Source organism: Globicephala melas, chromosome 5, assembly GCF_963455315.2.
Source record: "Globicephala melas chromosome 5, mGloMel1.2, whole genome shotgun sequence".
Classification (NCBI taxonomy): domain Eukaryota; kingdom Metazoa; phylum Chordata; class Mammalia; order Artiodactyla; family Delphinidae; genus Globicephala; species Globicephala melas.
This window is the reverse complement of record NC_083318.1, coordinates 65,241,329-65,265,065: the sequence shown is the minus strand read 5'-3', so window position 1 is coordinate 65,265,065 and position 23,737 is coordinate 65,241,329. Positions and strand designations below refer to the sequence as shown.

The following is a 23,737-nucleotide window of genomic DNA, read 5'->3' as shown; positions in this document are numbered from 1 at the left end:
TTTGAGGTACATATACACTTGCACACTTGCAGGCGGAAGACCATCTAAAGGGAAATGAAAAAGCATTCCCAAGACTGGTCTAATGCCCACCTATTCACTTAACTACAAGGTCAGACAGGAAAGAGGTTGAGAGGTAGAAGGAGGTTCTCACACAGGAACCACACACAAATGATTAAGCTTTAGAAAAACACATTGGAGAAACTAAAGACCAAGTGTGTACGTTGTAGGGAGTGGAGGGTTGGGAAGAAACCCCTGAACCCACTGAAGACCCAGGCAGCAGAGGTGGGAAATTAAAGAACCTATTGTTTTCTTGTGGTTTAGGCAAGTCCATCCCCCTCCATTTTACAGCAAGGTGGGAGTCTGAGAACCAAACAATAAAACGACACGTCACAGCCGTTAAAGGAGAACCACCAACCAGCCATTCCTTGGCTCAAACTGCCAAAAAGCCTAGGTTCAAACTGCACTCATGAGTAGGGTGAACTGTCTTCCTGGATAACTGGGATGATGGAACTGAGATACTGCTTGTCCTCCAAATTCAAGGCAATACTGGATGGATGAACGACCAGGCAATAAACTCTGTTACAACAGAAGCCCAGTGAGTAGGTACCATGAAAGTGCGAGTTCCTCCCTCCATCCGCCACAAGGAAGGGGCAGTGTGCCAGCTCTGGAAGCCCAGGCCAGGACGAGAGGAGAGCCTGCACCGTCCTCAACGCCTCACTCCGGTCTAGGGGCAGCGCGCGCAGCGCCTGCGCACCCCGGGCCCCACGCCCTACCTGGGCCGTGAGAGGAAAGAGCAGCAGCAGGGCGCAGGCAGGCGCCGGCACCGAGCCCAGAGACTCCTCTTCCAGTCCCAGCACGTCCTCGAAGCGCCACTGGCCCGCAACCCCCAGCCGGGCCAGCACCTGCGGGGAAAAAACATGGCGGCCAGGCGCGGAGACAGGCAAGTGGCGGGCACCTACCGGGAAGCGGGGGAGGCGGGGCGGGCTCTGCATCCTCGCACCTCTCCCCGGGCCTGGGAGGAGCCCGGCCCCGCCCCGCCCCCCACCCAGGCCAAGCGCAATGACACAGCACAAAGCGCGGCCCACACGTGGCTCCCGCGACGCCCGGGGCTAGCATCTGGGCGTAGCCTCCTACATCCCACCTCTGACCGGTTTCACAGTCACCGCCGCCCCCGAGGCAGGGGCAGAGTGAGGGCACCCCGGCCGCGCCCCAGCCCCGCCGCCTCCGGAGCGCGCAGGGCGCCGCTCGGTCCCTGAGAAACAGCCGGAGCCGGTGGGCGCCTCCGCCTCAGTGCTCCCGTGGGAGGGAGACAGAGGCAGCCCGAGACGTCACTCACTTTGTTCAGCATCTGGAAGGCAAATGCAAAGAAAAAAAAATGCAAAGATAAAAGCAGTCATTGATACCGCTAGCTGGTGAGGGCTGACCCTCGGCGCCGCGCTCCCCGAGTAAAAGTACACCTGATGCTCACCTCCGGGTTAATCTCCATCGGCTTCAGCTGCATCTTCGCGAACAACGGCAAGAAGCACAAGCCAGAGAAGAGGAAAAACAGAGAGCGGAGACGCCCAGGCTGCAGCTATAAAGCACCGGCCTGACGCACTTTGGATGCCTGCGCAGGGGGAGCAGAGGCAAAACCAAGCGAAGAGAAACGGTCAGTCGCAGCCAAATGGGCACGAACCCCCCCCTTGCGCAGCGCGGAGTGGTACGGCCAAGCCCCCAAACCTTGCAGTCTCACTTGCTGGTGAGATAATCTGGTGGTTGTGGAGATGGGTTTTGTTGGTGGGTGTTCCTTGAGCGTGTGGAGCAGTCCTTTTGATGGAGTCTGATTTTTTGTGAAGTTTCTGGAAGCCCACACTTGAGACCATCCCAGTTACCTGAACGCTTAGAGTCTCTGAAGCACTGAGAAAAAGCCCAAATTCAACAGGTATATATTTAATATGAATATAAATCTAGCAGCAGTTTGCATTTGACCTTAGATAATTCATCCTCCATGTTAAAGCAAACCAGCACCGAGGTTCGTTTTTAATTGACTGCCTAGAATAAAACATAGTCTGTAATATAGCACATATTGCATTAGTGATGCTGATGTAATGTGACTCCCAGGGAAGAATTGGTTGGTCTTGGGGAAGCGGTAGAGACCTGGGGGATGTGGCTGTAATACGACACACAGAGAAGGCAGGCTGTCGGAGACTTTAGGAAACATATCCAGGGAAAAAGACAGGTATAATTTCAAGATGAGAGGCTGTAAAAGGAAACGCACTTTTTTCAAGGAATGGGAGGCTTTGAAAAATAAAACATTAAGTTCACAATAGAATACTCCCAGTGAAGAAGAAAGGTAATGGCAACTTTAAAAACCACTGTTCTCTAATGATCTCAGGTGGGGTTTGGGTTTTTTTCTACCAGCATATTCAAAAGATGGAGACAAATAGCATATGCCTAAGAATGAATAAAAAGTGGAACAAAATCTGTAAGAATAGTGCAGGAAAACAAAACCTCAGAATGAAGTGGGGCTTGCTGAATCCTAAGAAAAGAAGAAGGTTGGGTATTTTTTCACTTATGCTCAGAACAAGATAATGATGATGGTGAAAGAATAGACTTACTGTTTAGGGGATCCAAGGTTAAAAGATGACATAGAGAAGGGAGGGGATCTGCTGTTTTTGAGTTATTACCTCTACTGTGGATCAGATCTTTTGCATGTCATCTCACAACCCTTAGAGAAGCCAATGAAGAAACTCTTCGTAGTGCAGTTTTACAGCTCAGAATCTGTGGCTTAGAGAGGTTAATTTGCTTTAAGATAACAACTGAAAAGTAAAACTGAGAAGCAAACCCTAGTAAATTGGGCTCAAGGAGCCCATTCTCTATCCAAAATTCCACTACATTCCACTTCTATTTTCTTCCCATTTTTACCATCAGAAAAATGACCTTGACACAGAACATGAGAGAGGAAAAGACATTAGTAAGGAGAACTTAATGGATGAATTTTGTGGTATGTAAATTATGCCTCACTAAAGTTGTTTCTTTAAAAATAGAAGACTTGGGCTTCCCTGGTGGCGCAGTGGTTGAGAATCTGCCTGCTAATGCAGGGGACACGGGTTCAAGCCCTGGTCTGGGAAGATCCGACATGCCGCTGAGCAACTAAGCCCGTGAGCCACAACTACCGAGCCTGCGCATTTGGAGCCTGTGCTCCGCAAAAAGAGGCCGCGATAGGGAGAAGCCGGCGCACCACGATGAAGAGTGGCCCCGGCGTGCCGCAACTAGAGAAAGCCCTTGCACAGAAACAAAGACCCAACACAGCCAAAAAATTAATTAATTAATTAAAAAAAAATCCAAAGCATCGCTCTCTGAAAAAAAAAAATAGAAGACTTGAAAGTCTTGACAAGTGAATAGTAGTACAAGAATACCTGGCTATGTTGAATGAGTTCTTGCCTTTAAGACTGAGACAAATTACATCCTAATTTACTTCAGTTTTTCAACAAGTACCGATTAAGCACCTACTGTGTAATGGGGATACAAAGGTGAACAAAGTAACTTCTGTCATTGAGCTCTTATCAGTAATAAGAGTAGTGTGAGAGGGAGTAGAGTTCGGGAACGCTTAGCGTAGGGAATCGGAAGGACTTCCTGAAGGGAGTGACATTTAATATAAGGACTGATGGACCTGTAGAAGTTAGCAGTTTACAATTATTGCAAAAATTAATAGTAAAAGAAATAATGATAACTAACATAACATTGTAGATCAACTATACTTCAATAAAATTTTTTAAAAAGAAGTAATGAGGGACTTCCCTGGTGGCACAGTGGTTAGGAATCCACCTGCCAATGTAGGGGACACAGGTTCCAGCCCTGGTGTGGTAAGATCCCACATGCCACGGAGCAACTAAGCCCATGCGCCACAACTACTGCGCCTGCACTCTAGAGCCCATGAGACACAACTACTGAGCCCACATGCCACAACTACTGAAGCCTGCATGCCTAGAGCCCATGCTCCACAACAAGAGAAGCCACCACAATGAGAAGCCTGCGTACTGCAACGAAGAGTAGCCCCCACTCGCCACAACTAGAGAAAGCCCGTGCGTAGCCACAAAGACCCAACGTGGCCAAAGATTAATTAATTAAAAAAGAAGTAATGATAACACTTTCAGAAATCTTCATTAAAGGTAGTCACTCATTCACTCAACTAATATATATATATTGAAGGCCTACTATGTGCCAGGAAGCATCAGAGCAATGAATAAAACAGCTCCCTGCTTACAAGAAGATGCCAGAGACTAGACATGAACAACCTGTATCCTGATCATTTTTTTAAAAAGGAGGGGAGAGCCAGGGGAGAATGTATCACTGAAACTGTAGACCAGGAGATTCGATATCAATCATTAGCCAAATTCTAGGACTCATAAGTAGTGAATTCTTTGAAAAAATAGAATGCTTGCATTTTGAAGACGTTATGTCTGCCAACACTTATCTCCTTTTCTTTCGGGCTTACTAGCTAGATGGACTGGTAGAACACTTCTCATTGTTTTCTTTCTTCATGCTGCCTGGGTTGACATCAATTGATATTAAAGTTGAGGTGGTTTTATAGCTTATTAAATTACTCTACCTTTAAAAAAGAAGTGCTGCTGAATGAAGTAATCTCAACCTGTAGCCACCCAACAATGGTTCTAATCCTGTCTTGTGCAGTTTTATTGGAGCAGAGAGAGAGAGGGAGAGAGAGCACATGCAAGCGAGAATAAGCAAACTAAATGGCAGAGTCGTGAGATTCAGAAAAATGAGTTAAAAATTAAATGATGAAATTTAATAGAGATTTTGGTGATAATTGTACACCCCTATGAATATACCAAAAAACTTTAAATGGGTGAATGTTATTTTAGCAAAGGTGTTAAAAATTCAGTAGGGATATGTATGAAGCTCTGCACATCAATTATCATAGTACAGTTGGTCTTTATAGTCACTTTTTTCTTGATTCTGTGGTTGTAAAGGTATGTAATAATGTGGAAAATATCAAGTGAAAAACAAGTCCACAACATTTTGTTTATAAACATTAACAGTGGATACACAAAGATCAGAAGGAAAACCGTTTTTTAAAAAATCAAATACGCAGGGTAAATATGGAGTAGACCTGTTAGAGGCAGAAAAACAAAATCAATGAGTGGATAAGTTGTCCTTCATAAATAAAGATGCCATTTCTGATTCACCAGGAACAGGATTTTTATCATAAGAGGTTTTTTTGTTTTGTTTTGTTTTTTAGCAATAAGATTTGGGATTGACCCTTTAGAAACCAACCTTTTTTAAATTCTGATAATTAATAAGACAGATATATTCAAACGTCCTTGGTAGAACAGTCCTACAGTATATGGGAGTCAATCCTGAAGGCTCAGCCCACAAAGTTTTTTCTCCAGCACTCCAGTGGTTTTGTAAGCACCTAATTCCCTGTATTAAATTCCATTCTACTTAAAATGCCTAAAGTAGTTGTGGACTCCTGCATTGCTATACTGCAGGCATACCAGTAGAAGTACATGAGATGATTCTAGGTGAATCACAAACATGTAATAGTTATTTGTTTTAATGCACATCATAAAAGCTGTGTGTTCTCGTACGTGTGTATAATTAAAACAAGTTTGTGATTTCACAGCTGTTAAATCTTTGGGCAGGTCTAACATATACTAAGCAAATAGTATTATTGGTCTATAAGGATATTGCAAAAAAAATAGGAGTCATTCATAAATCTCAAAGATAGGAAACCTCTAATGACAAAAGACTGTTACTAGTTGAAGGGGTAGAGTATACAGTGTCTTTGTGAAGACAGGCGACTCAAGCACTGAAGCAGTGCTCCCCAAATATTTTGAGAAGTGGGTGTTTCTGCCTGAAATCAGAAGTTACCCAAGGAGGGAGATGAGGACGGAAAGAGCACTAGCCTTTTTTGTTATACAAAGGACATTGTATTTGTCATCCCCATTGAATCCTCAGACAAATCCTCTGATATTCATACTTCTACCTTGTTTTTGCGGGTAAGTAAACTGAGGCCTCAGAGAAACTGTTTAAATTGCTAAAGTCACACAGCTACTAAGTGTCTGAGTCTGGGTTTCAACCCAAGTTTATTTGATTCAAAAACTTGTGCATGTTCAACTGTCCTGCCTACTTCCATCTAAGGGCCAGCCTTACCGCCTTAGTCATAGTAAGTCGTAATAAGTATGAAGATCAACCTCTGAGAAAAAGGAACTTAAATGACTTCCCCAGTGTCCAGGGCCAGAGCAGGTCACTCAACTCTGATAAGCGTGGCTCACTTTGAGGTCTGAGAGTCTAGTTTGAATTTATAATTAGCACATAAATTATTGACAGAGTACTTCCTCAACATTTAAAAAAATTACTTGGCAATTCCCCTGTCAATAAAGTTTCCCCAGAAGCAAGGTTCTGACATCCAGATATTTTAAAGTTAAAAATAACACAATAAAAAATTATATATAATGCAGAGAAATTACCGCACTTAGTTCCCATGGTAAAGTCAATTTTCTTACTGTTTCCTAAAAGCGGTTCATTAACTGGGTATCTACAAATATGTCGGAAGGAAGAAAGATAAATGTGAGAGAGGAGAGTGCATGTCCTCATGGATTTATACCTTACTTCATATAGTCATGTATTTATTCAACACATATTTATGAGCACCCTACTATGTGTCAGACACTATACTACACTTACCTGGTTTGGGGGTGAGGTTAGCAGATGACAGCTGTAAGGCATAGACCATGTTTCCTGGGCTTTTAAATGTCGTCAATTTTAAGATAATGATCAATTTAAGAGCTTCTTTTGTGGGGAGAAGGGGGCAGATCCTGTGCATCAAATGTATTTATCAGTTGTAAGGCATCTCTCTTTTCAAAAATGTTTAAACGTGAAAAACAAGTACATCTTAGACACAAGGAAACACCGGTTCTGGTTTTTATCAAGTTCTTCACAATCAACTCGTGTTCAGGACGGCTAGCAGCATGTACTGTCCACAGTGAAAAATAAATGCCTTATGTTTCTAAGGTATAGAGAAAGGGCTTGAGGACATAGGAGAAATATGACACAGCTGGCAACTGGTAGCAGATAATGAGAGGTGTTCTCAGGACAGGTGAAATAGAGATCCTGCCCTACTGTCCCTCAGTTACTATTTCTTGTGGAGCTGTGAAGTTGGAAATCAGAGGGCTTTGGTGGACCCAGATCAGCCATCCAAAATGTGAACACAGGCAGTTTAATTAATTTCTTTACATCCCAGTTTCCTCAACAGTGAAATGAGTGTTACAGGAACACTACAATTTCTCCCAATTCTAGCATCCCAAGGACCTTAAGCAGCAGAAAATAAAAGATATATAGACCAAATCATATAAAAATTTGGGTTACGTCTACTTTCATCTCTAATTCCTTGATTTTAGCCATTAGCCCTATTTGATGTAACTAGGATATAATAAACAAGATTTATCAGTTAAAATTGGTTTCTGAAGTGTGCTTCTGAGCTGTTTGTTACATATATCCTTTTACCAGGAGATTAGTATATGAGGAATATGATAAGTAGAAAAAATTTAAATCTATAAACATACCAGGAAATGTCTTCCTGAGAACACTGCTGAGTTCTAAGACCTAACCAAGGTTAGGTCTTAGAACTGGATTTTTCCAGAATCCTTTGAGTAAATAGATCAATTTATAGATGTCTAGTGTCTTGGTCTTACCTAGACATTTAACTTCAGTGGCCTAAGAACGTGAAGCAATTAAAAAAATAAACTCAACCCATACATAAATTCACTACCCTAAGAAATTTACCTTTTCATTTCTCCGCATATTCCTTCTAGTACTTGGCCATCTGTATACTGTTGCTATCGACATTTATTATCCTCTTCCTTCTAACTTGGCTGCCCACTGTTCCAGTCCCAACTCTATACTGCTTTCTTAGATCCCAGCTCAAGTCTATTTTCTTTTGGGGGATCGTTGAGGGCAAGGAGGAGGAAGGGAGGTTGTCACTGGAGAACTCCTTTGCTTCTTGTGAGACAGACAGCATTTCAAACAGTGAGTCCTATGCACTATATTAGTAGACCTTCCATGGAAGAGCCCCTTAGAGCACTGGGTCAGCCATAATGCCAGAAGCAGATACCCTGGTTTTTTCTTTTTTCTTTTATATTGGAGTATAGTTGATATACAATGTTGTGTTAGTTTCCAGTATACAGCAAAGTGATTCAGTTATACATACACATATATCTATTCTTTTTCAGATTCTCTTCCCATTTAGGTTATTACAGAATATTGAGTAGAGTTCCCTGTGCTATAGAGTAGGTCCTTGTTGATTATCTATTTTATATATAGTAGTGTGTATACGTTAATACCAAACTCCTAATTTATACCTCCTCCAACCTTTCCCCTTTGGTAACCATAAGTTTGTTTTCTAAGTCTGTGAGTCTGTTTTTGTTTTGTAAATTAGTTCATTTGTATCATTTTTTTAGACTCCACATATAAATGGTATCATATGATATTTGTCTTTCTCTATCTGACTTTACTTAGTATGATAATCTCTAGGTCAATCCATGTTGCTGCAAATGGCATTATTTCATTCTTTTTATGGCTGAGTAATATTCCATTGTATATATGTACCACCTCTTCTTTATCCATTCATCTGTCAGTGGATGTGTAGTTTGCTTACACGTCTTAGCTATTGTAAATAGTGCTGCTACGAACATTGGGGTGTATGTATCTTTCCAAAGTATGGTTTTCTCCAGACGTATGCCCAGGTATGGGATTGCTAGATCATATGGTAGCTCTATTTATAAGTTTTTTTTTAAATATTCTATTTATTTATTTATTTGGCTGTGTTGGGTCTTAGTTGCTGCACATGGGATCTTTCATTGCAGCTCGCAGGCTCTTCCTTGCAGCATGCAGCCTTCTCTAGTTGCAGCGCGTGGGCTCTCCAGTTGTGGCACACGGGCTTCAGAGCACATGGGCTCAGTAGTTGTAGTGCACGGGCTCTCTAGTTGCAGCACGCACCAATTTACATTGGTGGCTGCACCAATTTACATTCCCACCAGCAGTGTAGGAGGGTTCCCTTTTTTCTACACCCTCTCCAGCATTTCTTGTTTGTAGACTTCTCGATGATGGCTATTCTGACTGGTGTGAGGTGATACCTCATTGTAGCTTTGATTTGCATTTCTCTAATAATTAGTAATATTGAGCAGCTCTTCATGTGCTTTTTGGCCATTTGTATGTCTTTTTTGGAGAAATGTCTGTTTAGATCTTCTGCCCATTATTTGATTGGGTTCTTTGTTTTCTGATATTGAGCTGCATGAGCTGTTTGTATATTTTGGAGATTAATCCCTTGTCAGTCAGATCATTAGCAAATATTTTCTCCCATTCTATGGGTTGTCTTTTCGTTTTGTGGATGGTTTCCTTTGCTGTGCAAAACCTTTTAAGTTTCATTAGATCCCATTTGTTTGTTTTTGTTTTTATTTCCATTACTCTAGGAGGTGAATCCAAAAAGAAAATTGCTGCGATTTATGTCAAAAAGTGTTCTACCCGTGTTTTCATCTAAGGGTTTTATAGTATCTGGTCTTACATTTAGGTCTTTAATCCATTTTGAGTTTATACGCTGTTTGTTTCTTTTTATCAGCTACCAAACTTTCACCAGCAGCCCACTACTCCTTAAAAACTGCCCTTGTGAAAACTGACCAGAACGGAGACTTATGCCTATCTCAGTAAGAGGACCTCAGTCATTTAAGCAGAGTGGGCAGTACACTGTATCTCAGAAAGGGCAAATTAAAGAAACACAATGTATCCCTAAAAGGAATACATGCTTAGATATAAGTAGTGAAACTGCAGAACACCAAGAACAAAGAAAGATTTTAGAATCAGCCACAAAGAAAGCATAAATGAAAATGACATCGGTCTCCTCAAAAGCAACCAAGGAAGCCAGGAGACAATGAAATAATATCTCCAATGTGTTGAGAGAAAATAACAGTCATCCTTGAATTTCGTATTCAGCAAAACTATCTTTCAAAAACAAAGGTGAAAAAAATTTACATATAAACATAAGATGAGTTTACTACTTAGAGAGTTGTACAAACAAGTAACTTCTAAAAGATGTAATTAAAGAAGAAAAAATGATCCAGTCGATGGTCTAAGAAAAGGGATTAAAATAATATTCAGTGGGGCTTCCCTGGTGGCGCAGTGGTTGAGAGTCCGCCTGCTGATGCAGGGTATACGGGTTCGTGCCCCGGTCTGGGAAGATCCCACATGCCGCAGAGCGGCTGGGCCCGTGAGCCATGGCCACTGAGCCTGCGCATCCGGAGCCTGTGCTCAGCAACGGGAGAGGCCACAACAGTGAGAGGCCCGCGTACGCAAAAATAATAATAATAATAATAATAATAATATTCAGTGGAAGCATATATGTAAATCCAAATGAATAGAATAATGCTAAAATACGATTTTGCATAATAATATATACGATGTGAGGAAGTGCAAGGAGAGTGAATGTATTCACAGGTTCTTTATTGTTCTGGCAGATGTTAAGGAATTATTTAACTTTAGGCTTTGTTAAGTTGTCTCAAGGGCAATTGATAAAGAAAAGGAAAAAACATATAAATCCAAACAATTAGAGCTAAATAGGAGAAGGGAAGAAACACAATCAACCCCCCCCCCCCCGACAAAAAGGCAGGATAAGAGGAAAAAAAGCATAGAAAATCCAGGACAAATAGGAATAATAAGGTAAGAGAGAGAAAAGTAGAAAAAAGTCCAAATTTAAAAATCATATTAAATGTAAATGGACTAAACTTACATTTTATCAAATTAGATTGTTTAAATCTAGATACGTGCTATTTTTAAGAGACATGCCTACGGCATAAGGATATGGCAAGATCAAAAGTAAAAGGAAGGGGAAAAGTTTTCCAGCAAAATTATTAACCAAGGAAACCTGGTGTAACTATATTAATATCCACATAATGGATTGTTAAGCAAAAGCATGATTAGAGATAAGGGTATCATTATGATTATTTAATTCATCAGGAAGATACAACAATTCAAAAGTTGCATGCTCCTAATAAAGTAGCCTCAAATGTGTAAAACAAAATTTGATAGGACTGCAGGGGAGAATGGATAAATCCATCATTACCATGTACCCACCTTTCTTAATTATTTATAAGTCAAACTGACAATATAGTGAAGAGTATGGTACCTGGTTAAAACCTATGTGTGGTTTTTTTCAGGTCTGATCACAGGCAGTTACAAAAGTTTTACCTGGCAGGCCTCTTGGGGAAGAGGCCTACATCAGATTTGGGGTACAGCCAATGCATTGCAGCCTCTGAGAGGACTTGCAGGCAAGGACTCAGGCCCCTTTGGCCAATCATTCTCTTTGGCATACTTGCATTCCTACTCCCAGAACCTTTATTTCTAAGCTTTTATCTAAGCCTTGGGCAGATCTGTTCCTCAGGTGCCTGGGCTGAGGCCTCCTTATGGGGAGCAGAGGGGAACTGTCAAAGGCACCTTTGCCCAGGCTTACTCAGTACTTTTCCACGCCTCATCCTTCCCCCCCTGCCCTCAGCCCCGACCCCAGGGGCCATAAAACTATTGGTGTCTTTTGTTCCAGGGCTCCCTCAACAGTGAGCTGATCCCCACATCACTGATCAGCTGACCTGGACCAGTGTGTACTTTCCTGGGGGAAAGCGGAACAGAAGGAGTCTGCACTTTCTGCAGTTTAGCTACTTGCTTGTTCCAAAGCAGTAAGTGGTTAAGCCCTTTCATTTTTGGCTTGTTTTCATCAGCTACTCTGACACCTGGCAGCTCACTCCCCTCCCTCCCTCCCTCTCTCTCTCTCTCTCTCTCTCTCTCTCTCCCCCAGCTCAGCTGGCTGAGCTTCTGACATATAGAAGATTAAAAAACAAAACTGAATACCACAATAAAACAGTCTTAATCTAATGGTCGTATATAAAACTCTGTACCCAACAATTTTAAAATGTGCATTCTTCTCAAGCATTCATGGAGCATTTATAAACATTGATTAAGTGCCTAGTCATGAAGCATGACTCAACACATCTTATAGAATCAGTACTATGCAGATGACATTTTCTAATTGCAATGCAGTTAATTCAAATACCAATAATAAAATGACAAGTGAGACTTTGAAAATTAACTTTGGAAATTAAATGCATGCTCTTTAGTAAATCATGGGTCAAAGCCATAATTGAAAGTTGAAAATATTTAGAACTAAGCAATAATAAAAGTTTAAATATCAAAACGTATGAGATGCAATGAAAGTAATATTTGAGGGAAATTCGTCACATTAAATGCTTCTTTTAGAAAAGAAGAAATGTGGAAAATTAGTGAACTAAGCATCCAACCTAAAAGGTTAGCAAAAGAATAACAAAATAACCTCAAGGCAAGTAGAAGAAAGTAGATAATAAGGAGCAGAAATAGATGATGTAGTAAACTACAATAGAGATGACCAACAAACAAAAGTTTGAAAAAAAAGATTAATAAAATAGACAATCATCTGGCAGGATTTATGGGGGGGGCAAAGAGATAATGCACAAATAGATAATATTAAGGATGTAAAATGAGAATCACATATACATTATAAATTTAAAAGACGGTAAGAGTATAATACTATGAATAATTTTATGCCAGTGAATTTCAAAACTTAGAGAAAATTTTCAAATACCTAGAAAAAAAATAGAAAGCCTGTGTTGTGAAACCAAATAAAGCAGTAATTTTAAATCTTTCCATGAAGAAATATCCAGACTTAAATTCTTTCATGGTGAGTCTTACCAAATATTCAAGGAACAGATCGTAAACGTTCTTACATAAACTACTCCTGAGAAGATAAAACCCGGAATGCTAACTGAGACATCAGGAAAAATGACAGTGCAAGAATCTCTAAAAATTTACCCCTTTATAAAAGCAATGCTCCATATTCCACCGACACTTATTTTTCTTTTGATTGTAGCCATCCTTACGGATGTGAGGTGGTATCTCATTGTCATTTTGATATGTCTTTCCCTGAGAGCTACTAATGTTGAGCATCTTTTCATGTGCTTATTGGCCATTATCTTCCTTGGAGAAATTTCTATTTATGATAACCTTTTGAATCTATTCCAATAATAGTTTGGCTCACAGCACTCCACCAAAATTGCCCTCGATATAGCCACTCTTACTTAAATGACCAGCAGCATTCTCTCATATAAACATTGTGGACAGCCACCTCTTCTGGGATTTCCACCCTCCTGACACTCCTTTTCTGTCACCTTTGCCGATTCCTCTTCAGCTCCAGGATTGCTGACACTAGATGGCCCCCATGACTCAGCGGTTGAACCTCTTCTGTTTATTTATACTCACGCCCTTGAAAAACTCATCCAGCTCATGGTTTTAAATCCCATCTTCATATTGGAGACTCCCAAATTTTTATCTCCAGCCAGACCTCCTCTCTAATCTCAAGTCCAACTGCCTACTCCACATCTCCATGTTGATGTTTGATACCTAACTTGTCCAAACTAAATTCCTCATCCTCCCCTCTAATCTGCCCTTTTCACACTCTTCCTCATCTCAAAAACTGTCCACTTTACTGAACTTCTAATTGCTCAGGCCAGAAACCTCAGCATCATCGCTGAGTCCTCTTTCTCTCATGCCCCACATTCAATCTGTCAGCAAATCCTGGCAGCTCTATCTTTAAAATATATTCAGAATTCTTACCACTGAAAAAATTACAAGGCAGCCATTAAAAACAACATGCAAGACATTTTACTTAAAAACATGGAGTGGAAAGTGGCATTCAAGTCCTATGTGTAATGTGATTCCAACAATGAAAATATGCTTCTAATGAAGATTTGAAAGAAAGCCTCCAAATTATATCCTTAAAAGCCACAGAGATATTTTCATATTGTCCCATATTTTTCTTTGAAAATATTTATCAAGCTATAAAACTTCTGGGAAGATTTCAGTGTTTATAGTACTGATGGATGTTTATGGAGCACAGTACTATTTTAAATAGCCCTTTAACATCAGTGGGGAAAGGAGCCCATATTTCTGGAGACTTTAACTTGTACCGTATGCTGTGCTAATTGTTTTGCACATACTGTCTCATTTAATTCTCTCACCCTTTTAAAAAAACAGCTTTATTGAGGCATAATTGACAAACAATAAATGTTTACAATGTTTAATGTATAATTTGATGTTTTGGCATACATATACACCCGTGAAACAAGCACCAAATCAAGATGGGGGCAGATCCACCACCTGAGAGGTCTCTTTGTTCCCCACCCCTCCCTGCTTCCCAGCTCCCCAAGCAACCATTGATCTACTCTCTGTCACTGTAGATTGGTTGGCATTTTCCACAGCTTTATATAAATAGAATCATACATTATGTCCTTTTTTTTTTAAGTCAGGCTACTTCTGAATGATCTTTTTATGTCTTATTCACATCTTATAGCTGAAGAAAGAAATTCATAGGCGTTATATAACTTTCCTAAAATCATACAGTAATAAGAGATGAACCTGGAATTTCACTCCATGTCTGCTTGTCACCTCTACATGTTAAAAGTGAAGCTCCAAATGGTTAAAGGAATTGCCAAAAGTTATAATACCAGTGACTGGCCAGAGTAAGACAGAAACCCACTGTGCCACATGCCTCTTGGTTATTTATGTGGCTGTTGGAAAGAGCATTAGGACTCCTTCTAGATTTCACTAAGGCCACATTTTTCAGAAGCCCAGCCATTAACCTGACCTTGATGATGGCCTTGGACAGAAGATCCAATGTGGTGTGCTTGGCAAAAGCTTCCTTCAACGCAGTGTCTTTCAATTTGTCAGAACAAAGAAATCTATTTCTCTAGAAACTGCCTTTGATTTCCCTTGAATTGCTGTCCTCTTCAGAAGATACCCGAACTGAGAGTAAAGGGAACCGCTTGTAGTTTGGGTCCCTCCCCGTCCCTCCCTCCCCTCCCTCCCTTCTCTGCTCCTTACTCCTCCCTCCCTCTCCTCCTTCCTTTCCTTTTTTTTCCCCTCCATTTCTATTCTTCATAGTATTCATTTGCAGTGAATCTTCATCATTACTTTTGTTACCACTGCTTTATACTCTAGGTGGCCTAGACTGCCAGAGTAATGCATGGGATTGGAATCAAAATGCTCGGTTTGTGATTCTCTAAAACTGCCACATTGTTACAGCCTGATTTCCAATTAATATATTTATATTTATTATTATTTACGTATATTTATTAGGCTTATATGATGTCTTTGTATCTACAAGATCACATAAGTTTTAGTATCTGTGAAGTTTAATTAGTGGGTTAGGAGTTGTTTACATATCAAAAAACAAGCTTAAAAAGATGGAAAACAGTTTATATAATAAGCAGTAAGATGATACCCTGAAAAAGATATTAAAATTATTGAATGCTTGTCAGAAAGGCCTTCATAGAGTTTCTTTTAAATTTTTTATTGAAGTATAATTGATTTACAATATCGTGTAAGTTTCAGGTGTATAGCACAGCAATTCAATTATACGTGTATGTATATATGTATTTTTCAGATTCTTTTCCCTTATAGTTATTACATAATATTGAGTATAGTTCCCTGTGCTGTACAGTAGGTCCTTGTTGGTTATCTGTTTTATACATAGTAGTGTGTATATGTTAATCCCAGCCTCCCAGTTTATCCCTACCCCTACCCCCTTTCCCCTTTGGTAACCATAAGTTTGTTTTCTGTGTCTGTGAGTATCTTTCTGTTTTGGAAATAAGTTCATTTGTGTCTTTTTTTTCTTTTAGATTCTACATATAAGCGATATCATATGATATTTGTCTTTCTCTGTCTGACTTCACTTAGTATCATAATTTCTAGGTTAATTCATATTGCTGCAAATGGCATTATTTCATTCTTTTTTACGGCTGAGTATATTCCAGTGTGTGTGTGTGTGTGTGTGTGTATGTACACACACACACACATCATTTTTTTGGCTGTGAGGGCATGTGGGGTCTTAGCGTGGCACGTGGGATCTTAGTTCCCTGACCAGGGGTTGAACCGTGCCCTCTGCGTTGGAAGATTGGAGTCTTAACCACTGGACTGCCAGGGAATTCCCTACCACATCTTCTTTATACATTCATCTGTCGATGGACATTTAGGTTGTTTCCATGTCTTGGCTATTGTAAATAGTGCTGCAATGAATATGGGGGTGCGTGTATCTTTTCGAATTACAGTTTTCTCTGGATGTTTACCCAGGAGTGGAATTGCAGGATCATATGGTAGCTCTATTTTTAGTTCTTTAAGGAAGCCTCCATACTGTTCTGCATAGTGGCTACACCAATTTACATTCCTACCAACAGTGTAGGAGGGTTCCCTTTCCTCCACACCCTCTCCAGCATTTATTGTTGTAGACTTTTTGATGATGGCCATTCTGACTGGTGTGAGGTGATACCTGGTTGTAGTTTTGATTTGCATTTCTTTAATAATTAGCGGTGTTGAGCATCTTTTCATGTGCCTTTTGGCCATCTGTACTTCACAGTGTTTTAAATCATCTGTTTAAAATTGATATTAAGGACTTCCCTGGTGGTGCAGTGGATAAAAATCTGCCTGCCAATGCAGGGGACATGGGTTTGATCCCTGGTCCAGGAAGATCCCACATGCCACAGAGCAACTAAGCCCGTGTGCCACAACTACTGAGCCCGCGTGCCACAACTACTGAAGCCCTCATGCCTAGACCCCATGCTCTGCAACAAGAGAAGCCACCACAATGAGAAGCCCGCACACTGCAACGAAGAGTAGCCCCCATTCGCCACAACTAGAGAAAAGCCCATGAGCAGCAATGAAGACCCAATGCAGCCAAGAATAAATAAAATAAAACTGATTTTAATTGTGTGTAACTATTGTACTCTGTGCATGTAAACTTAAATGTTAGAAACCATGTGTTTTGACAAAATTTCTGAAGCTCTTGGCTAACTTACCTATGAAAAATAATGTTTTATATCCACAAGGGCAAAGTTTTTAAGGAGATACAACAAACTGTGACAGCAGCTCCCATATCACAAATGCAAGCTAGAATACTCTGGGGAAATATATCAATATGAATGTTAATTGATACATGAGACTGACTTATAAAACTGCAAGCCGGAAAGGGATAGAAATCATCTTTAGAGTCTGGCTATATATGCCTCATATTCCTGGATTTATGCCCAGCAACTCAGCAGAGTAGGAAGAAAGTACTAAAGCATTTTTTAATGGATGATATTGATGAGTGAGGGATAAGTCAACTTCCATCCTTTCTCATGAAAAATTCGAGGCTATAGGTTTGAGGTTGTATTTATGAGACCCTGAAACAGCATTTAAATCTTTTTTTTTACAGGCAGATGAACAGTATACATCGAACCTGGCAAATTTTTAATAAAGAAATAAAATGTCACCTTTACAAAGAGATTCTTTATAACTTCTAGACTTGTAAAACCTGCTTGTTCTTATCTCTAATATTTTCATACTTATCTGTTATTTGTTTTCATGAAGCATACCAGGCCTAGGAGGATATATCCAGGGCAAAATTTATGTAAGTGATAAGAGAGAACTAAATACAGCATGGTAAAAGAGAGAAGTCAAAGTTTTTAATTTAAAATATCCAGCTGAAAAATATGAAATCAAGGGAACAAAAGTATCAAGTGAACATTAGGGTAAAAGGTGGGAAATGAAATGTTCTAATTCAGGCAGGATTTCAGCTCTCTTTGACTTCAGTGACATTTAATTCTGGAGATGGCAAGTTCCTGTGTCTCTCTATTTTTATATGTCCCACATTATCTGAGCACAAAGAGTAGAGAAGACACAGAGTGTGGAGGTAGGTGTGGATACCCACATATTTTCCGTTCCTTTGGTGGTTATTTCACCTGCCTGAACTTCGCATTTCCCACATGTTAAGATGAGGCTTCTCACAGTACACACCTCACAGAGTGTTGCTGGGATTAAGCTAGTTCATGCATGTAAAGTGCTTAGCAAATAAGCCCTCAAATATGTCAGACATTACAAAGGGAAGGTATAGAAACGTATTATGAATTGGTCTGGTGGAACTCCAGTTTCTTTCCTTTTCTTGCCTTGGTCCGATGGTTGAAGGCTGTTTCCTTGTCTTGTTCAAAGCAACCATCACCAGCTCTGCTCATCAAACTCTCCGACGCACATCAAACTTTCCCACCTCAGCACCTCTTACAGAGAAGGAACTTGAACTCTGGGGACCCTCAGTTGCCTGCCTCAGGAGAGACATGCCTTTTGAGATCGTGTATTTCGTCTAAAATTTTTGCCCATCTTGTACCCTACTTCATAATACATGTGCATAATGTAACATATTTACCGCAAGTTTTCTGACACATTTGTCACTCCAGGAGGATGTGGGTTTATCCTATGATTTCCAATAACTCCTAGAATGTGGTTCCATGTTCCAAGAGTATAAAAACCCAGAGACCGACTCCCAGCCCTCAGGATCTGTTTAGTTAGAAAGAACTAATGAAGGCAGATCCTTTGTCCAAAGCAGGAGTTTGGCCGCTCTGGGGACCTGAGCAAGCATGGTTTCACGTTTCCTGATGCTGCCTCTCTCAGGGGCATTTTGCAGGGGGAGGCGGTTGTCTTAGGTTGGGTTCTAAACAAGCAGAGCCAGAAGAGGAATTCAGTGCACGATGATTTGTTGATGGAAAAGCATTTCTCCGGGAAAAGCCTTTAAAGGAGGGAAGGAAGCAAAATAAAGGGAAAGAGCCAGGCAGGGATGTGGTCTCAGGTAAAGTCTGACTTGGCCTGATCCACAGGGGCACGCTGCGGAGCATGAACCACCCTGCAGAACCGTTCTTCCTCTGGGACAAGGCAGCGGCCTTTGTGCCTCTCAGTTGTTGGCTGTGCTGTCTTGCTGGGCTGTGTGAATGCTCCATCACGCCGGCAACATCCAGCTTGTATGGTTGGGGACACAATCAGTGGATGCCTCCGTCTTGACCTCACTCCCACATTTCCTTTGCTATAAAGTGGGTCTTGGCCTGCTGTGTTCCCATGCCAGGAGGAATCAGACAAGCCATAAGTCCTCAGATAGCAGTGTGGGATGAAGCCTTGCCGGCAGGAAAGGCAAAGCCATACCAACAATACATGCCTGTTTCTATGAGAATGAACTGCTGTCACTCTCACGATGGAAGGAGGTCAATGTAGTCAACATGCTGCCACCACATGACTGGTTGGTCTCCCTGGGGAATGGCACCATGACAAGGGCTCACCAAAGCATTCAGTGTGCCAGCACCTCGTGGTCATCTGGCCTTATCAACATAATATTGTCACTGTAATGGGTCAGCATGACGTCCTGTGGGATGTCCAGAAAGTCTAGACCTCTTCACACTGTGTTATGATAGAAGATGAGAAAAGAAGCATAGCCCTAGGGCTAAACCATAAGTGTATACTGTTGCCAATTCTATGTGAATGCAAACTGTTTCTGCCCTTCTTTTTGGATTGGAATAGAAAAATACACATTTGTTAAATCAATGACTGCACACCATGTAACTGGGGCCATAGTAATGTGTTCCAGCAGAGATACCACATCTGACAGGCAGTTATGGTAAAGCTACTACTTGTGGTCTACAGTCATCTTCCAGGATCCATTTGGTTTTTGCAGGGGGTGGACCGCTGAATTGGAGACATTATGGGGACCACCACTTCTGCATTCTTTGGATCCTGAAGGGTGGTGTTAATCTCCACCATCACCCACTCTCAGACTATGATATTGTTTTTGATTTACTGTCTTAGCCAAGGAATTATGGTTTCAGAGCTCTTAGCCCACAGGCCAAGGACCCAATGAGGGGATTGCATCAGCAGCCAGATATGTAAATTCCTATTTTACGTTTGAGAATCAGAGAAATGATCACTGGGTGAGTTTGCAAACCTAGTGGACCCACTGTAAGCCAGGCCTTGGTCAGATCTCCTTTTATTACTCTAACAGGGGCTGTGATAAGGTAGCAATTCAATTCAGAGCCTGTGTCCAATAGTCCTTGAAAGGTCTGGGTATTACCTTTTCCCCAGTGTACATTTATGTAAGTAAATATCCATGGGTCCCTTTTAAGAGGGACCCAGGTTATCATTACCATGCATACTCACCATGGTGCTGCAGGATTCTTATTCCTGGGGACTCAGTCAATGAGTCTAGGTCTGAAAACAATCTGATCCTGAAACCAGGCAAGGAATTGTAACTTCTTATTGGGGTGCCCTCTCTTAGGCTTGTGGTCTCCTATACTTGATTTCTTCTACTAAAAAGTGCTACTTCCCTGCTTGCCCAGAGGTCCAATCCATGTGAAATCATATTCATACTCCCACTGCAGATTGGTAGAATCCAAACTTCCTTTACTTTCTGCACCTCCCACCAAACCCTAAGTTCCAGGAACACTGAACTTTTAGCATTCTCAAAATAGGCGATGCCCTTGCAGGTTTCCAGATACCAATTATACTCTCAATATTGGTTGTATCCTCCTAGTAAATTTCTACTCTTCCTTCAAGACAAAGACAAAATGTCTCTTCTGTGAAGCCCATCCCTCACTCCCTTCCACTGTGCTCCTATAACCCTCTTTTATTCCTTGATTGTACATTTATCACACTGTATGAGAATTATCTGCTTACATGTGAGGGCTTGATAGCAGAGTCTGCCTTAATTCTCTTCCTATTGTAATTGAGCAGGACCCTATAGGGCCTTCCCGGGACAGACCTCTACCCCATATCCTCTGCTTTAGCTCCTTTCTGAAGTACCTAGATAATAATATCTAATGCATATTTCCTGAGTTCTTCAGGTGCTAAAACCACCACCAAATGGAAGAAATTAACTGCTTGATGATCTTGAGCTCGTAGCCCCCAGACCTTCTGGCACCTAAGGATTGATCACCATCAACCAATCAGAGAATTGTGCAGGAGGTGATCACCTACCCTGGGATGCCCCTCCCTCACCTTGCCTTTAAAAATGCTTTGCTGTAACCCTTCAGGATGTCGGAGGTTTTGAACACCCCTACTCCTTTCTCGTCCCTGTAATAATCCTTTGTCTGCTCCAAACTCCGTTTCAGTTTGTTTGGCCTCGCTGTGTGTGGAACATACAAACTTGCGTTTGGTAACACTATCCCCTCATCTTGGCATGCTTCAGCACATGAGTTGGAGCTCAATAAATGTGTGCTGAATTAATTAAGCTTCCTTCTTAGCCAACTGTCTTCAAAGTGGCTGTGACTAGTACAGGGCAGTGTGAGTGGTCTTAATTAGCCCTATTTTGCAAAATTCATATGCTCAATTTTCTTCTTCTCATATGTTAATTTTATAATTGCACTTATTACATGTTTTATAGATGATATCTGGGAATGAGATCCCCATCATCTCTATTCCCACAAAGATTTCAAAATAAAATTTTACCTGATACTTATTTATTTATTTATTATTTGGCTGTGTTGGGTCTTCATTGCTGTGCACGGGCTTTCTCTAGTTGCAGCGAATGGGGGCTACTCTTTTTTTTTTTTAATATATTTTGTTTTTTTAAATAAGTTTATTTATTTATTTATGGCTGTGTTGGGTCTTCATTTCTGTGCGAGAGCTTTCTCTAGTTGCGGCGAGCGGGGGCCACTCTTCATCGCGGTGCATGGGCCTCTCACTGTTGCAGCCTCTCTTGTTGCGGAGCACAGGCTCCAGATGCGCAGGCTCAGTAGCTGTGGCTCATGGACACATTTTCTCCACGGCATGTGGGATCTTCCTAGACCAGGGCTTGAACCCATGTGCCCTGCGTTGGCAGGCAGATTCTCAACCACTGCGCCACCAGGGAAGCCCGGGGCTACTCTTCATTGCGGTGCATGGGCTTCTCATTGTGGTGGCTTCTTTTGTTGTGGAGCACAGGCTCTAGGTGCAGGGCTTCAGTAGTTGTGGCATGGGGGCTCAGTAGTTGTGGCTCATGGGCTCAGTAGTTGTGGCTTGCAGGCTCAGTAGTTGTGGTGCACGGGCTTGGTTGCTCCACGGCATGTGGGATCTTCCCGGACCAGGGCTTGAACCCGTGACCCCTGCATTGGCAGGCAGATTCCCAACCACTGTGCCACCAGGGAAGTCCTTACCTGATATTTAAACAAGAAAAAATCCACACATAATGGATATAATCCATTTTATGTTAGAAGGCGGCCAGATATTGTCTGTAAATGAGGAATGGATTTGCCAAGAAACTTCAGTTTAGGTGGTCAGCAGGTCAAATGCAGGAGGGAGGATTGGAATTTGATTATGATTACTATGTTCCTAGTATTCTAATAAAATCAGTCTGAAAAAGCATGGCCTAGCATAAACCAGGAAGCCCCAAAAGCCAGAAGGTGGCAGAATCCCTCCCAGCCCTGCCCATGCCTACAGCCTGACCCCTGAATTGGAGTCCTCCAGTGCCCGTGACAGGGGTCCACCTGCTGCCATCTGATACACCACTCTCATCCCTTCTTCTGATTCCACCAGACCTAGCAAATGACCTTCTGCTTGTATATAATTTGGTTTCTATCACATCATACTGAGCGTGATAGTTGCAGTTCTTACTATAAATTAAGTAATCTGCCGGTGTGGTGAATATGAAGTATTAACTATAAAGTATTCTGACCAAACTAAGTCTCTGTGACTAAAAGCTGGAACTCTGATCCAGGTTTGGCAGCCAGCCTGCCTCTACCTGGGGGAACCTTACCTTCTCTCAAACCACTACATATATGATGGTTTCCTAAGCATATGTATCTTCTTCTACGTGGGGTCCCTTAGGACTCATATGTTTCCTTATTGTATTACTTTCTTTCTGAGTATACATCTTGTCTCTTCCTTTAGATCAGTGTTCTTCAAGTATTTTTGGCTAGCATGGACTACATTTATACACATTTATTACCTGTATAAACAATGTACCCCGCTCACACATTTTTTTTTTTTTCGGTACGCAGGCCTCTCACTGTTGTGGCCTCTCCCTTTGTGGAGCAAAGGCTCCGAACGCACAGGCCCATCGGCTATGGCTCACGGTCCCAGTCGCTCTGCGGCATGTGGGATCTTCCCGGACCAGGGCACGAACCCGTGTCCCCTGCATCAGCAGGCGGACTCTCAACCACTGCGTCACCTGGGAAGCCCTCCCCTCACACATTTTTAAATTGACATCTAAAATTTTTTTTCTCAAGTTTAAAGCAATGCAAAGAATATAATTTCTGGTGCATTAGATATATTTATAAAGTATTATTCTTTTAAATGTATTCAAAAGAATTAAATATCACAGCAGTTTGATACTCACTATCATGTATTTTTAATATACTTAAGCCAGCTGTTCATTAATAGTTGGTAATCTTATATTGTCCCTTTTTGCTCTTTATTTCATATTTCCATTCCATTTCTCCCAGAAAATTTTATCCTAATGTAATGTATTTTTGTCCCTAACAGTATTTCATTTATCATTCTAGCATAATTCTCTGCAATACAGAAATTAAATTTTATTTTTATTTCCTGTGACCTAAGTCTGTAAATATTTTAAAGTATCTCCTAGTTTGAGTTACTATTACTACCAGCAGATTATTAATTAAAGTACCATACATATGTTACAAATTTTTTTTTTTTTTTTTGCAGTATGCAGGCCTCTCACTGTTGTGGCCTCTCCCGTTGCGGAGCACGGGCTCTGGACACGTAGGCTCAGCGGCCATGGCTCACAGGCCCAGCCACTCGGCGTCATGTGGGATCTTCCCAGACCAGGGCATGAACCCATGTTCCCTGCATCGGCAGGCGGACTCTCAACCACTGCGCCACC

General features: G+C 41.4%; 1 protein-coding gene and 1 long non-coding RNA gene across 3 annotated transcripts in view; one reads left to right on the top strand and one right to left on the bottom strand.

The window, feature by feature from the left end:
• UCHL1 (ubiquitin C-terminal hydrolase L1) overlaps positions 1 to 1,596 on the bottom strand; it is a 12,211-nt gene extending 10,615 nt beyond the window's left edge. The window contains exons 1-3 of the mRNA XM_030881124.2: positions 1,469 to 1,596; positions 1,337 to 1,348; positions 774 to 902 (exon numbers count right to left, since the gene is read on the bottom strand). Coding sequence (XP_030736984.1) covers positions 774 to 902; positions 1,337 to 1,348; positions 1,469 to 1,501 — 174 coding nt within the window. The 5' untranslated portion in view covers positions 1,502 to 1,596. The remainder of the gene's footprint in view (positions 1 to 773; positions 903 to 1,336; positions 1,349 to 1,468) is intronic.
• On the top strand, positions 1,107 to 23,737 carry LOC132597352 (uncharacterized). 2 transcript variants are annotated; one of them, XR_009563994.1, is made up of 3 exons: positions 1,107 to 1,648; positions 11,588 to 11,720; positions 23,560 to 23,737. It is a non-coding gene; the product is annotated as an uncharacterized lncRNA (long non-coding RNA). The 2 variants fall into 2 exon arrangements; XR_009563993.1 differs by having other exon boundaries at positions 1,107 to 1,921.